This window comes from Budorcas taxicolor, chromosome 1, assembly GCF_023091745.1.
Source record: "Budorcas taxicolor isolate Tak-1 chromosome 1, Takin1.1, whole genome shotgun sequence".
NCBI lineage: Eukaryota > Metazoa > Chordata > Mammalia > Artiodactyla > Bovidae > Budorcas > Budorcas taxicolor.
In genome coordinates, this window is record NC_068910.1 from 134641905 (window position 1) to 134658584 (window position 16680).

The 16680-nt window shown below is 35.6% G+C and overlaps 1 protein-coding gene across 1 annotated transcript in view; it reads right to left on the bottom strand.

Moving 5' to 3' along the window:
- Positions 1-2390: 2390 nt before the first annotated feature.
- Positions 2391-16680, bottom strand: part of LMLN (leishmanolysin like peptidase) — a 48080-nt gene continuing 33790 nt past the window's right edge. The window contains exons 14-17 of the mRNA XM_052646764.1: positions 16378-16537; positions 13921-14051; positions 8640-8850; positions 2391-2491 (exon numbers count right to left, since the gene is read on the bottom strand). Of these exons, the coding sequence (XP_052502724.1) occupies positions 2391-2491; positions 8640-8850; positions 13921-14051; positions 16378-16537 (603 nt within the window). The remainder of the gene's footprint in view (positions 2492-8639; positions 8851-13920; positions 14052-16377; positions 16538-16680) is intronic.

Here is a 16680-nt window from a genome sequence, read left to right on the forward strand (position 1 = left end):
GTGAACTGATTTTGCGAACATACAGGGAATCACCTGTCACAGGATACTGACATGTAGGTCATTTCAAGTTCTTCAGTTCAAAGCTGAATTACAGTCCACTAATTCTGCATTGAAATTTCAGACTTAAAAATTTTTGTTTTTAGAATATTGTTTTAGAATTGTATCATCTACTAAGTGACTAAACTATGCCTCTTAAAATTTCTTATAGGTTCAGTGGCCTTCTAAATCTTCACTGAGTATACTATGCAGAATTACTGACAAGCAACCATTTTCAAAACTTGCTGAGGAGGAAGGAAGACACCAGCACAGTTAGTTACCCTCAAAAATTCAAGATTTCTTAACATTATACTTTATCAGGTTCTACATTTGTGCAGAGGAAACACTGGGCTACCAGATACCAAGCTTAACAAATATAGATAGAAAAAATGTCATCTATAATATCTTCAGAAATTCATTAGTGCAAATATAATTATATCAATAAAAAATAAAGCAAAAATATATTTCAAGTATAAAAAGCACCATGCTCAGAAACAATACTACCTAAATGGGATTACTGCACAACAGTCAAAATATAACTGAACCTATCACTGTGAGTCTCAAATATATTATTAATCTGTATTATTTTTGGTAAAATTCTTTATATAACTTTGCAATGATTCATAATCACATTAGGTATATATGCTTAGATTTATAACTTTCTTTAAAAATATACTCTACATTTTTCTGATTTGCATGATTTAAAGTATGCAAGACAAAGGCAGAAACACCATTATTATTAGCTTTTCTTCAGTTCAGGTTGGCTATGCTAGAGACTCCCAGCATTTCACAAAGACAAAAACCTCCAATTTAAAATTGTAGACAGGTAAGTATTTTAAATGTACGTATTTAAAAAAAAAAAGAGGTGACTTTCCTTTATGCTGGAGTTGCTGTTTGACTCTAGTGCCAAATAGTAGGTTGGAATTATTTCTTAGCAATTATGCTGTTTGTTCACTTAGCACAATTTCTTAAACTGAATGCTTGATAACTGTGTGCTGAATTAAAGGGCCAACCAATTAATGAATTAATGTTTGTTCAAGGGCTACGTTTATAATGCCACAGGACTTCATAGCTTTAGAGCTAATGAAGTTTCTTTCTTTCTTTTTTTTTTTTTCGAAAAACTGGACATCATTCATTATTAAAGAATTTCACATTGGGATTACTAAGTAGGGTTGGGCAGCTCTGGTATCACAGGAGAACTGCTTCTGGGAACCAGAATCAATAGGTAACATAAAGAGTGTCAAATATAAGAGGTAAAGGACATTACAAAGGCAATCTTCTGATTTCTATGGACTAAGTCATACGCTTTGTGGTAAAGTGGACCCTACTGGATAGGCTCTACACCAAACCTACACTTTATTATTAGTAAGCAATTCAGACCATCTTGGTTTGACTTATATCTTTTTCTTCTTATACATAAAATAATTTTCAAATAGTAGAAATTCTTCTGTAACAGTTTCTATGCTGACCTAAAAATAACTGCATCCCTGTCTATACCAGAATTTCTTTTTATCTTCATTTGTCAAAAGGAAAGTTCTATTCTTGTTGGATAGCAGTTGTCATAACTATTATCTGAAAAACATACAATTAGGTTTTCTTCAATTTGCATTTCTTCAATGATTCACAGGGCAGAATATTTTCTCCCTTTGCTTCCCAGTTTTTCAAGTCATTATTAAACTAATGGAGAATACAACTGGAAGCTACTCTCTGAAGATCAGTGAGTATGGATACAGCTAGAAGAGGGCTACCAACACATAGTGGTTCAGCAGGAAACTGCCACACAGCTGGTTTGAAAAAGGTTAAATCATAAGATTTAGCAAAACAAAAATTTAAAAAAACCAAACTCATTAGAACAATGATTTAGGTATACGATGTACAGTCATTTAAAATAGGTATAATAGTTGATGTAGAAATCATTATTTTCTGTAAGTCAAAGGACAATTTATACTTTTGAGGACAGGGTCCACAACTTATAATCTTGCAACGATTAGCTGTTCTTTAAATTATTGCAGCAGAGATGAACTTTCCCATTGTTTTAGGTTAATGGAAATGCTGAGGTATGTAATCACTGAAATCTTCACCTTTTATCTCAAAAACTTCAAGAAGGTTATGTATCCTGAAATTTAAAGAGACTTGGAAATCCTTCTCCTCCAAATTTTGAGGCTGCTGGGTTGCTGATGAGGAGTGACTGCTGTGAAGCTCTGCTTCAGGATCTGATTGTGGTCAACACTTCCAAGCCAAAGTCAGGAACGCCACTTCCACCATCCACACAGGCTGGCACTCACCCAGATTTTTGTGCTTTGTTCAGAGAAACATGACACAAAGGAATGTCTTTAGAATTCACTTTTCCATTCCTAATGCCATACGCACAGAAGAAATCCAGCCAGCAGAGGAAACAGATTGCCTAGCAGAAGCCAGAGGGTGACCACCAGGCTAGAGGAACGGGAACAGAGATCTAGGGTTGAAAACAAAAAATCGATTTTCCATAGACATTTTTGGAAAAAATTACTGACAAACAGTTTTTTGTCAATATTGACAAAATACTGACAAATGAGTAGAGTTAATTATTAAAAGGTGAAGAAGGACCACCTCTGAGAGCAGAATCAAGAGTGACTTCCTGAAATCGAGATATGCAATCTTTTATGTTTATAGAAAAAGAACAAAATATTTACACAGGAGAAAAGATATGCCTACCCTATCAAGGTTCAAAAACAGCACCCGAGAAACAACAAAGGTGTCTCAGGGTAGTGGTATCCTAGTAAAGCTAAAGATGCTACACAGGAACATAACCTAAATTCTTGGCTATTCCAACATGGGATGCAGGACTCTCCTCTTTTCTCCCTTGTCCCTTCTAAGTAGGGTGACCACAAAATTTGTCATTCCATATCAGGACATTTTGAAATAAGTGTTGAAATAAATTTCTAGTCTCAAGATGGAAACTAAACTTAGATAACTCATCAAACTAAAACTTAGATAACTTTCATGTTTGTGTAAATGCTCCACTTGATCAGAACCACAGCATATCCAGTCAGCCAATCTCCAACCACCAAGTCAACTCTAGGTTCTATACTTGTTTCCTCGATCTTTCTAAATAAGGTCAGATACTAATGTCAGCCCATGAACCTAAGCTGAGTATTTCTTCCTTACTTCCTGCTTATAGACGTTTTCCTTTATTTTACAGTTCTCTGCATTCCTTAGAGACTACCTATGTGAAATAAAATTTGCTTTGATCAACTAAACTGTTCTCTTTGATTATTTTAATACAATCATAAATAATAATAATCATACCTGACCATTCCAGGTAAAACAGGACATATGTTTCCCAATCTCTAAATATCTACCCATCTATCCATATCACCCCAGGCTTAATTTGGAAACAGCAGAAGATTCTATAGGTTTTTTGGCAGTAGGAGTATATTTTAATTTATATAAGTTGTTCTAATAACTAAAACTATTTTTACCTAACAATTCTCAGAATGGAGAACAATTTTTAGCAGTCAAGAGACCAGGCCAACCTGACTTTATTTTACGATAAGTTGTCATTTCCACCATTCTGACCAATAAAGAACCAACCAAGCTAGTCCGACGTTCTTAGAAAGAAAAAAAAGGACTGGTCATAGAATTAATAAAATGATAATACTGAGGTACTACAGCTGTTTTTCTGAGAACTATACAGTGTGAAATAATCATCTAAAAAAATTATTTCATTGTATATAATTCAGGTAAACCATGGGGAACTTATATTCTTTCCCAGTGGAACCAGCTGACAATTAAAAATCAGTCCTTCTCAAAGTGCAGCATTTGGATCAACAACATCAGTCTCACATGGGAACTTGTTAAAAATGCAAATTCTCAGACTCCAACCCAGATCTTCTGAATCAGAAGCTCAGGGGTAAGTCCTAGAAATCTGTGCTTTAACATGACTTTGACGCATGCTAAAGTTTGCATCTTATGCAAGTTTGAGCTTCTGACCTAGAGCTGCTGCTGCTGCTAAGTCGCTTCAGTTGTGTCCGACTCCGTGTGACCCCATAGACAGCAGCCCACCGGGCTCCACCGTCCCTGGGATTCTCCAGGCAAGAACACTGGAGTGGGTTACCATTTCCTCTCCAATGCATGAAAGTGAAAGGTGAAAGTGAAGTTGTTCAGTCATGTCCGACTCTTTGCAACCCCATGGACTGCAGCCTACCAGGCTCCTCCATCCATGGGATTTTCCAGGCAAGAGTACTGGAGTGGGTTGCCATTGCCTTCTCTGCACTGTCCAATGTCTGATAGCTATATGTGCTATTTAAATTTATTTTAAAATAACTTTTACTGTCCTTTTTTCCTTCTGTAATAAACACACTTTTGGGGGGGGCCCATGGACTATCATTTGCTGATTTTTTAATATATATATAATTTTATTTATATATTGTGCTGAGTCTTGTTGCTGCACGAGCTTTTCTCTAGCTGAGGTGAGTAGGGGCTACTCTCTATTACAGCTGTGGTGCATGGGCTTCTCATTGCAGTGTGTTCTCTTGTTGTGAAGCACAGGCTCTGGGGTGCAGCCTCAGGAGTTGCGGGACACGGGCTTAGTTGCTCTGCGGCATGTGGGATCTTCCTGGACCTGTGTCCCCTGCACTTGCAGGCAGATTATTTACCAATGAGCCACTAGGGAAGCCGGCTAATTTTTTTTTTTAATTGGCATATAATTGCTTTACAACATTGTGTTAGTCTCAACAATGTGAATCGGCTATATGTATACATACATTCCCTTCCTCTCAAGCCTCCCTCCCCTCCCCATCCCACCCTTGTAGGTCATCCCTGAGCACCAAGCTGAGCTCCCTGTGCTACACAGCAGCTTCCAAGTAGTATATATGGAAGTATGTCTGTTTTACACATGGTACGGGATACGTGTCAATGCTGCTCTCTCAATTTGTCCCACTTCCCCTCCAGGTGCACAAGTCTATTCTCTACATCTACATCTCTATTCCTGCTCTGCAAATAGGCATTTCTTTTTTAATGACATATTTTAGGTGAAATGCAATAAAAAGTAGCCTCTAAATACCAGCAAATATTCATTAGACTACACAATATATAATAAAGACATAACTTTGAGCTACGGCTACACAGTCTATGAATGTGATTATTTTACCTCTTTAATGGCCAAATCAGTCAGATAAAGTCAGATTAGAAGGCACTTTGTCAAACCATGTTAAATGTAACAAGTTTGACTTTATTGTTTTAAATCCTACTGATTAGACAGCATTTTTTAGTTTTTAAAATATTCAAATGTTAGGGTGAAAAAAACAGTATAAGAAGACATATAATAAAAACCTGGTCTTACATCATATTCTTCCCATCAACCCCAACCCTGTTTTAATCTTTGATGGTTACTGCAGGATGGGATGGGGAGGGAGGAGGGAGGGGGGTTCAGGATGCAGAACACATGTATACCCATGGCTGATTCATGTCAATGCATGGCAAAAACCACTACAATACTGTAAAGTAATTAGCCTCCAATTAAATAAATAAGTTAATTTTTTTAAGTGTAAGCTTAAACTACTATTTCCTAATTTAGATAAAACACTCCTGCTATTCAAGATGATAATTTAACCTATATTATGTTTCACCTTCTTTTCTTCCCTCTCCTTATTTATATAGTTTGTCTGAGGTCCTGTATAAGCAAACCTCTCATGTTCCATATACTTTCTACATTATTACTTGGCTTTATGTTAAGATGGAAATATTAGCACCCTTATGCTTTTTTATTCATTTTCTAGCTTCCATGAGATGGACCTACTCATTTTCATTTCCAAAGCATGTGTATATTTATGTGTATGTGTTTATTTAAAATTTTTACCATGCCTATGCTTCTCTTGATCAAATTTTTAGAATTTTTACTATATTACTGGTGCTTTAAAAAACTGGATTTTGGATTTGTTGATCATCTCATTGTGTCTGTTGGTTTTCACAGCATTCTTCACTTTGATGGTAGCAATTAGGATTTTTTTTTTGTCTTCTATCTACTATAAAACTTCTCCTTCCTTCCTGATCAACTGTCTTTCTTTGGTTGGCTTACACAGGTGTTTCTCATTCTGCTAGTGACTTAAAAAAATTTTTTTTAACTAATTTTTATTGGAGTATAGTTGCTTTACAATAATGTGTCACTTTCCACTGTACAGCAAAGTGAATCAGTTAGATGTGTATATACACATAGCCATCAGCTATATGTGCTATCTAAATTAACCAAAATAAAAATATTTAGTTCCTCAGTCACACTAGCCACATTTCACATGTTTAATAGTCACATGTGACTAATGACTGTTGTATGGGGCAGTACAGATTATAGAACAACTCCATCACCCCAGAAAGATGTACTGGATTAATTATGGCCTAAAGCATTAGATATGAGTGGTCTTAGATGGAATAAGGAATAGACCCTGGAGTTTCTAATAACACAGACATATCCTTTTATTTCCTCATTCTCAATTTGATCCAAAGGAAATAGGAAGAGAAATGAACTAGCTATTGTTTATCTGCTGTTGGTACTAAAATTTAACAAGTTAAAACATTAAAACCATTAAAACATTAATGGTGGCTCTGGAACATTTGTCATCCTTCAAAAAGACTGCACTGTCTGTGACAGTACTCTTTATAAAGGAAAGATACAAAGAGGGTGTTTCAAAATGAATGAGATGATCCGATCTGGGTTTTGATCTGCACCTTATTAGTCGTAACAGTGAATGTATCACTTAATCTCTTCATACCTTAGTTTTCTCACGTGTAAAATGATAATTCCTACCTCATTAGGTTTTGTGATGATTAAACACATGGATATAGACATAGAGCACTCAGCAAAGGGTCCAGCATTTAATAAATGGAAACAAAACAACCTCTACAATCTGAAGAGATCAGGAAGAATTTAGAACTAAATTGAGGTTTGACAGAAAACAACAAAATTTTGTAAAGCAATTATCCTTCAATTAAGAAATAAATTAAAAAAAAGAATTTATAACTAAATCTTTCATATTCACTAATGGAAACTACACCTAAAAGGCATCTATTCTTATAATATTTTATACATTTTTCAGAATTGTGGTAGCGATTTAGAGGTAGCAATCCTTTTTCGAGCATGCTTCCTTATAGAACTGGTTAACGGGAAGAAATCACAACATAGTACCATAGAAAATACAACATAGCACCATAAGTACAACTAGAGTCCTAGAGAACCATGAAATCGAGGGGTGGTCTTGAGCACCCCAACACAATATTCATATCCCCAAATTCACTCTCTACTTGTAGCCCATGTCTTGATAAGGCTCTCAGAATGTGGGAAAGAAAAAAAATTAAATTTTAGAGATAAAGAAACTCTGAGCTGTAAAGTGAATGTAGCCCTCTGTTTAAAACCAAACTACAAAACAAACAAAGGACTATATAATTCCATTTAAAAAATACCTCCAGCTGAGAAAATGAAACATGGCCTGTTTCAAAATGTCAAACTGTCATCAGTTCAGTTCAGTCGCTCAGTCGTGTTTGACTCTTTGCGACCCCATGAACTGCAGCACACCAGGTCTCCCTGATCACCAACTCCCGGAATCCACCCATACCCATGTCCATCGAGTTGATGATACCATCCAACCATCTCATCCTCTGTCGTCACCTTCTCCTCCTGCCCTCAATCTTTCCCAGCATCAGGGTCTTTCCCAATGAGTCAGCTCTTTGCACGAGGTGGCCAAAGTACTGGAGTTTCAGCCTCAACATCAGTCCTTCCAATGAACACCTAGGACTGATCTCCCTTAGGATGGACTGGTTGGATTTCCTTGCAGACCAAGGGACTCTCAAGAGTCTTCCCTAACACCACAGTCATAAAATTTCATAAATCATTTAATAAAATATCACAGACCATAGGTCAAAGCTTTCATTGAGAGTTCATGAATTCTGCTTTTATAACCCTTAGAAACAGGTCATCAGCCTCAGTTTGCACATCTTCATTAATAGGGAAGGCACGCTTCTCAAGACAGTCCCTTCTATTTCTCTCCTGGTTCTAAAAGATTTTACTGAATCTGTCTCCCTACAACTTCATTTTATTGGTCTCAACTCTACTCTCCAGAGTCTCACAGAATGAGTAAAATATCCTTCAGTGAAAACCACTGTCTTTGCCAGCCTGTCTTTTTATCTCACTGCATCTCCTTGCATCTATCTCTTCTTTGTGGACATGTCAATCCCATCTTAGAAGATTTTCCAGTGTCTTTCCCGTTCTTTCATCTCACCTAGTTATAATACAACTAAAATACATTTAACTGCTTTTTTGTATTCAATGAACAGGATTTTACTCTTAATTTCAAACTAAATGGCTGAAACATTAACTTTTTATAACTGTCAGGGATTTTTTTGTGCCTGTCAGAGGTTCTCTGCATACAAAGTTTCCTCAGTCTCGCTCTTACTGAAGTAAGGTGTCAAGTCTACCTACCTTCGATTTCTAACAATGAAGGGAAGGAGATCTTCCCATAAAACTGCAACTAGAAGAGAAGATGCACAACCTGTTTTAGAGCTTCCTTCTGGGGAATTTTCAACATCTTCCAAGAAAAGTCCCTCTCTTTATTCCAACCACAGAGACTACTTACCCAGGGGTAGTGCTCGAGTCAGGTTAACAGCTGGAGGATCTGTTTCTGGAGGACAGAGCTCACAGAAGTCCCAACACGATGGGCAGAGCAGGTTTCCATCGTGAATCCACCCATTCATCTGAATACTCACAGGGAGGACCTGCCCGGCCCGACTACACAAATATGAACTATCCTGAACCCAAACCTTCAGACCTTCTGGAGAACAAGAAACCTTCAAAAGGTGGAAAAAAAAAAAAAAAAAATCAGATCAGCGAGATTCTAGTATATGAGCCTTCTTTAACTGTAGGAAAATGCAGTAGAATTTACTAAAAATGTTGGCTATAAAAGACAGTTTCGGATGTGGGCATATTTTAATTTCATATAGAGAGGGTTAAGTTATTCATGTTCTAAAAGGATTTCACTCTGTGGTAGCAGTTCTTCAACTTTGAGTCTAGTACCTTTTAAAAAAATCTAATGAAAGCTATGGACACTTTTCCTAAAAAACACAGGTAACATACAGCTTTACATACAATGCAGATTCAGAGACCCTGGAAGCCAAGTCATCAATAACATTTCTGTAGATTCTAGTATCCTTCTATAATTCAGTTTAAATCTCTATCAAAGAGCCATGAATCATGTTACTCTTTCTACGAGTTACTAAATTTTGTAAATCAAATTTTTATTAGTTTTTATAATTAATATATGCTCACTGTAAAAAAAAAAAGCATACAGTATAGAAATAACAGAGTAAAAGTTTGTTATTTTTATCCTTACCCCAGATCCTCTGCTCAGAGAAGAAAATGGTCAGTTATTTAATACAACTGGTAACATCTTTAAAGGCAGGATTTATATCTCAAATACAAGGGGTAACTAATGCAATTAATTTTAAAAGGCAAACATATTAAAACTAACCTAAAAAAATTTTTAAATGACTATTTTCTTCAAAATTGTTTTCTAAAAAGACTTCATATTATGCTGCTGCTGTTGCTGCTGCTGCTGCTAAGTCACATCAGTCATGTCCGACCCTGTGCGACCCCAGAGATGGCAGCCCACCGGGCTCCCCCGGTCCCTGGGATTCTCCAGGCAAGAACACTGGAGTGGGCTGCCATTTCCTTCTCCAATGCATGAAAGTGAAAAGTGAAAGTGAAGTCGCTTAGTAGTGTCCAATTCCCAGCGACACCATGGACTGCAGCCTACCAGGCTCCTCCGTCCATGGGATTTACCAGGCAAGAGTACTGGAGGGGGCTGCCATATTATGCTACTTCATCTTAAATATTTCTGAAATTTCTCTCCTGGAACTATCTTCAAAGCAAGTGCATATTCTGAATATGTTTGATGGTGGCAAATTTTTACTTTGTAAGTAGATATAACTTCTGGAAATATCCAAAACTTGCCCAGTCCAAGTCTGGTAAATTGGTAAACAGTTTACTGAACTATTGGTCAACAGTTAGTAAACAACTGAATAAACTGATTAAGACTAGGACAACATAGGTATGATGCAAAATACTGAAACCAACTTCTTACATGGCTATTAATCTATTTCTAAAAGAAATTTAAAAAGGAGCTTCAAAAGTATATTTCAGTGATGGAGTCATTTTAAAATAACTGTCATCAATTAAATTTAAATATAATATTCATTTGGAAATTTAAGTTATAATAAGCTATCAAGAAAATAAACAATAAAGTGTAAACTCTTCTAAGTCTGTCATTCAATGACCCACACCTAGAAAGCATCACCATAGCTACAATGCAATGTAACCATTCATTTAAGTGAGAACTGACTAGGCATTAAGCTTGGTCCTGAAAAGGATACCGTAGAAGGCCATGACACAGTGCCTGATCTCAAGCAGCTTTAACTGAGGAAAGAAGGGTAGGATATAAAAATTTCCCCCCAAAATTAACAGTGTCAGACTCTTATTATTAAGAATCAATAAACAATATAAAAAAAAGAACAACAAAGATTGCAAAGTTTCACAGAAGAAAGAGTATTTATATTCTAAAGATGTGCATGTGGTTTGGCTCACAGTGAGGGAGAGATGCTGTGACTTGGTAGGCTGTGTCAGAGTTCAAGTGGGTGAGGAGGGTGACCGACTGCCAGTGGAAGATGGCAAGAACGTGGACAGATCAAATAACAAGCATATGAAGGACAATGAGAAACCAGATTCCTCACTGTTGGAAAGAAGAGTCACAAATATGAGAAGGGAGAAAACGAAAATGATTATTTGGTGTTAAACTGGAATCAAAATACGGGTGCAAACTCATGGTTATATACACACATATGCAGATGTTGACTGCAGGCATGAAATTAAAAGATGCTTACTTCTTGGAAGGAAAGTTATGACCAACCTAGACAGCATATTGAAAAGCAGAGACATTACTTTGCCAACAAAGGTCCATCTAGTCAAGGCTATGGTTTTCCCAGTGGTCATGTATGGATGTGAGAGTTGGACTGTGAAGAAAGCTGAGTGCCGAAGAATTCATGCTTTTGACTATGGTGTTGGAGAAGATTCTTGAGAGTCCCTTGGACTGCAAGGAGATCCAACCAGTCCATTCTAAAGGAGATCAGCCCTGGGTGTTCTTTGGAAGGAATGAAGCTAAAGCTGAAACTCCAGTACTTTGGCCACCTCATGCGAAGAGCTGACTCATTGGAAGAGACTCTGATGCTGGGAGGGATTGGGGCCAGGAGGAAAAGGGGACAACAGAGGATGAGATGGCTGGATGGCATCACTGACTCGATGGATGTGAGTCTGAGAACTCCGGGAGTCAGTGATGGACAGGGAGGCCTGGTGTGCTGCAATTCATGGGGTCGCAAAGAGTTAGACACGACTGAGTGATTGAACTGAACTGAAAATTACATACACACATGTATTTCCTAGCTCTGTTCACCAAGAAGGCCTGAGGAGCAGCTATATCCCAATAGCAAATAACAATACAGCTACCACCCAGACTTTAGTTTCTAAATACCTCCTACTAAAAGAAATGAGAGCTCCTTGGAGAAATGACTGATTCCAGAGCTGGGGCAAAGAAAGTGAAGATGAACCTAAAATATCTTATGCTAGAAAGCAAGGAAATATTTAAAAACGATAGGACAAGCCAAAAGGACACAGGAACCAATCCAAAGGGCTTCATTTGGCTAAATCTGGGGTAACCTGCATATCCAAACAATGATACTAATGGTAAAAGCTATTGAATAAAATGCAATCCATGAGTCAATACAGACTTAAATATATAAATTAATAAAATGAAAGTATAAGAAATATGTTACTGATATAGTACTTTTCCCCCAACCCAAATGTTTATTGATTAAAAAGGGAATTAACTAAAAGAGAAAAACAGTTAGCTTGATAGTGGAGATGGCTGGTAGATAGATACCAGCAAGTTAGCATGACCAGCAGAGACAAATCAAGAGTACACCACCAAGCCATCACTTCTGTGATATCACTGCTCAAAACATATTACATGAATCTAAACATGAGGAAACACTGGACAAACCCAAATTGAGACATACCCTAGATATGAACTGGTTTGTAATCTTTAAAAGTGTCAAGGTTATGAAAGTTAAGAATACTGAGGAACTGTTCCACATTGGAGGGAACCAGAGATGTGACAACTACTCAATAGTAGTTAAATTAGCCCAGATCCTATTACTAAAAGGACATGACTTGGACAATAGGCAAAACTTGAATGGGGTCCAAGAATTAGATGTATCAATGATAATCTCCTGATTTTCTTTTTTTAGTACTGTAGTCACATAGGAGGATGGAATACATTTTAAAGTATTTGGAATGAAGGGGCAGACATCAGCAATTTACACTTAAATGGCTCACATTTTTGTACCATTCTTGTAACTTCTCTGTCAGTGTAAAAAAAAAAAGAAAAAAAACAAAACAGCTAATTGTTTAGAAATCATACACATTTTCACATATAACTGGTTAAATTAGCAAAATTAACTGACAACACTAGGTACTACAGGGAAGCCAAGTACATTTAATCTTTGTAGATGATATATAACCCCTTTGTGGTGGTGGTGGTGTAGAGAATACACTGAAATAGGCTGAAAAGGTCATCCTCCTATTAAGGTTCACACTGTTCCAGCTTTATCCTCTTTAACCTAATATTCTCACTTATGTGAATTTATTTCAAAAAATTGATTTTAATAAGGTAAAGCATATAAATATACTTATAAAAGTATTTTTACATAGTGAAAAGTGAAAATTAACTCAATATCTAAAAGGAAAATGACTTCCCTAATTATGAAACTTTAAAATGATGCAATGTTCTATAGCTATGAAGAACAGTAAGTATTATTATTGGAAAAAACTTGGCAAAGGTATTTTGGCCTATATAAAAAGTACTAAGTAAAAACACTAAAACAAAACTATGTATTATGATTACAACTAGATAAAAATTATGTATTTAAGCAATATATAAATCTTTAATAGAATGAATTTATCAGAAAATGGTTGCTGGATTATAGTTGTCAGATTGTAACTAGAATGTGTTTATTTTAAATTATTTTTTGTAAGGTTTCAAAGATTATTTTACATGAATTGTATGTGGTGTGTGAATTATACCTCAATAAAGCAGTTACCAAAAAAGTTAATTTTAAAGAAACTTTAAAAATAAAAAGTTAAACTGCCAGATACATTAGTCCACTTAGCTCTTGTAGGTGAAATGGCACAATGAATTCTTATTTTTCAGTTTTCAGGATCACACTCTGTTCCCTGACATCCATTAGTAGAGTATAGAATATTCATTAGGTTGGATGCTCCTAAATTACAGAATGCCTGCATCTTAGTAAGTTCTATGGTGGTATAGTCATTTAATATTAGACATGCCGATAATAAATCAAGAAAATAGTAGTTTGCCCTCTTTGGATTTCTAATTTCAAAGAAAAAAAAAATCTATGAAAACCAGTAGTTGATTTATTAATTCTTAAATACATGCCTTCTTCAGATTTTACAAGATTATAGTCTTCTACTACAAAGTAGGTTTTTAAGAGCAAAATTACATATTCCCTAATATTTCCTTAGGATATATGCCCAGAAGTAAAATTACTATAAAACATGTTGATACACAGTAACTGTGTAACTTTTAAACAAACAGAAAAAGGCAAATTCTCTCAAAGAAATCACAATATTTTGATAAAACAAAAACATCCAAACTAATAGTTACAATAAATAAGCTAAAGTGGTAAACAGCAGAAACAAAAGATACAAAATATATTTGAAAATATAAAAGCCACATAATGAGATACAATTATATAATATTTGGTATAATTATTAACAGTCATATGGTTTACCTGATAGCATCCACTCCCCCAGTCCGGGTAACTCAGCTTCCTTTCACATTTTTCCATGACAAATGCTGATTTCTGAATTAGACAAACTGAATGAGGCCCATACTTCTCAGCACCATAGTTTTTAAAAAGGTCTGAAGCAAACCAGAGAAGTTTTCTTTATTAAAAATGGACTTTGGACTCAATAAGAAACTGAAGCATTCTACTCTAATGATTAAAAGTTGCTTTTAAAAATCACACATTTCGTTAGTGTTGGGGTTCCCTGGTAGCTCAACTGGTAAAGAACCCGCCTGCCAATGCAGAAGACTTGGGTTCAATCCCTAGGTTGGGAAGATTCCCCTGGAGAAGGAAATGGCAACCTACTCCAGCATTCTTGCCTGGAAAATTCTATGGACAGAGAAGCCTGATGGGCTACACTCTTATGATTAAAAGCTGCTTTAAAAATCAAACATGTTTCACGGAAATTGTCAATTAAAAAAATTAAAAGAGGAAATTCCAAACTCAAACTGGATTCTCAATAAAGGAATTAATAGGAGAAAACTATTCTGTCAGAAACAAGAGATAAAACTGGGCCTAGAGCATTGAAGTTAAATATACAGAGTAAATAGCACTAAGAATCACCTTCAATGGTGGTCTAAATAGGAGTCACTTCCCAAGAGACCCATGATAAAATGAGGCCAATGATTTAAATAATGAAGATTTTTGGGGGAGTGCTGTTACCTTTGCAATATGTTCCTGTATTTTCAACTTATGCCATCTCTTGGAAGTCAATAAATGATAGGCTGATCTAGTCTTAGACTAAGCACAAACCCACAGAGTTATGGGGTAGACTAAATGACCTCTAAATGGCTAATGGACAAAGGGGTGGAGGCCTTAAAGCCTAGGAATTTTCTAAAAGAGAGGAAAAAAAAGCCTAGGAATAATTTTCTCTCTCTACACTTAAAACAAGTTTCATCTTTTGAAAACAGATGGTTCAATTAGTCCATTTTGAAATATTATAGAGATAAAACTTTATTTTATATCAGTTTTAAAAAATCTTAATTGTATAAGCTAAGAAAAATATAAAACAATAAAACAGAATTTTATATTTATTTTATTTATGAGTATTTCAAAGTCTTCAAAGCACACAGTGACCATTTTCAAAAAAAAAAAAAAGAGAGGTCAGGCCAACCCTCAGAGCAAATCCTGAGAGCTACCTGTTTTCATTAAGAAATTTTACTGGCACATAGCTATACTTACTCACTTACATATTATCTATAACTGCTTTCACACTTAACAGCAGAGCTGAAAAGTTGTAACAGATCCACAGTCTAAAATATCTACTATCTTGCTCTTTGTAATAAATATTTGCCAACTCCAGCTCTAAAACCATAAAATACAATACTATATCTTTGTCATAAGTGACAAATATGTGCATTGCTTTTGCTGTAAAGTGCAACTGTTGAGTAGCTATATCATAACTCTTTAGGAATTTATTAAGTAGGTAAGGGATGGAAAAAAATGACTATAGAAATCCAGTTAAAGCTGACAGGTTTAAGAATAAAAGGAAAAAATATTATGAAAATTTTAATTTTAAATAATTTAATCTGTAATGAAGTATGGAATGAGGTGTAGGGGGAGAAAAAGGACCCGGTAATTTTTGATGACCATACAGAGGAAAACTATTTATTGCTCTTGATTAACAAATCAGACATGAGAACATATTGTTTACAAAGGTGGTTAGTATGAGCTACAACTATTATTGCTGACTAACCAAATGCCACACAGTCTACTTCCTTGATGACCTGTTCATTTATATATACTAACAGGGAATAAATAACATCTTACTAGTTATGGGACAACAGTATTATTCTGACATCTGCAGAATGACATGTTATGTTTAAGCAACATAAAATGCACAATCCTCAGGAGAGGAAAAAATAGGATACCTAATATGATATAATAAAAAGAGTTCTGCATTGGAAGATCTTGCACTGACATCAATTAGCGATATTACTTAGTATATCTCCTCCCTCATCTGTGAAATTCAATCATAGTATCTTCTCTATGTCTCTTATCAGGTTTTTAGAAGAATAAAATGAAATGATTAAAGTCAAAGTGCTTTGCAAATGAAAAATGTCATGCAAGTATAAGGTATCACTAAATGGTAGCATATACACAAATGAGCAAGTGTATCTAGTAGCTGACAATCCTTTCTATGTATCGTAATTCTAAGCACTTAACTACATTAATTCATTTAATTCTCACAACTCTATGAGACAAGTATTATCTCTTTTGCACATAGGAGAAAACTAAGGTGCAGAGAAGTTACTTCAAACAGGTAGATGGCAGTGGAATCACAAAATAAACTCCGACAATCTGGCTCTGGGGTCTATTTTATATTGTTGATGTACACTATTTTATATTGCTTATATATACTTTCAATATGTATATAACATTTCACTTCACTAAACTACCGACCTGGTTGATTTTCCAGTACTCTACAATCTGAGCTGCGCTGATATTCACCACTTAAGTGCCAACTGAATTCCTGACTGAAAGGGCAGTAGTCAGCAATTTCTACTGAACCCCCATAATAAGGCAGATCTTCTGCAGGTACTCCAGTGAGTTCATCAAAGTACTACAAAGAAAAATATATTAGGAAGGCAGGAGAGTAAGAAACATTCTATATAATCAACATGAAGCCCACAGGCAATTTATAGCAACCCTCTAATGCTGTATAATACAAAGGAGATAATATTCTATTTTTTTCATACAGAGTAA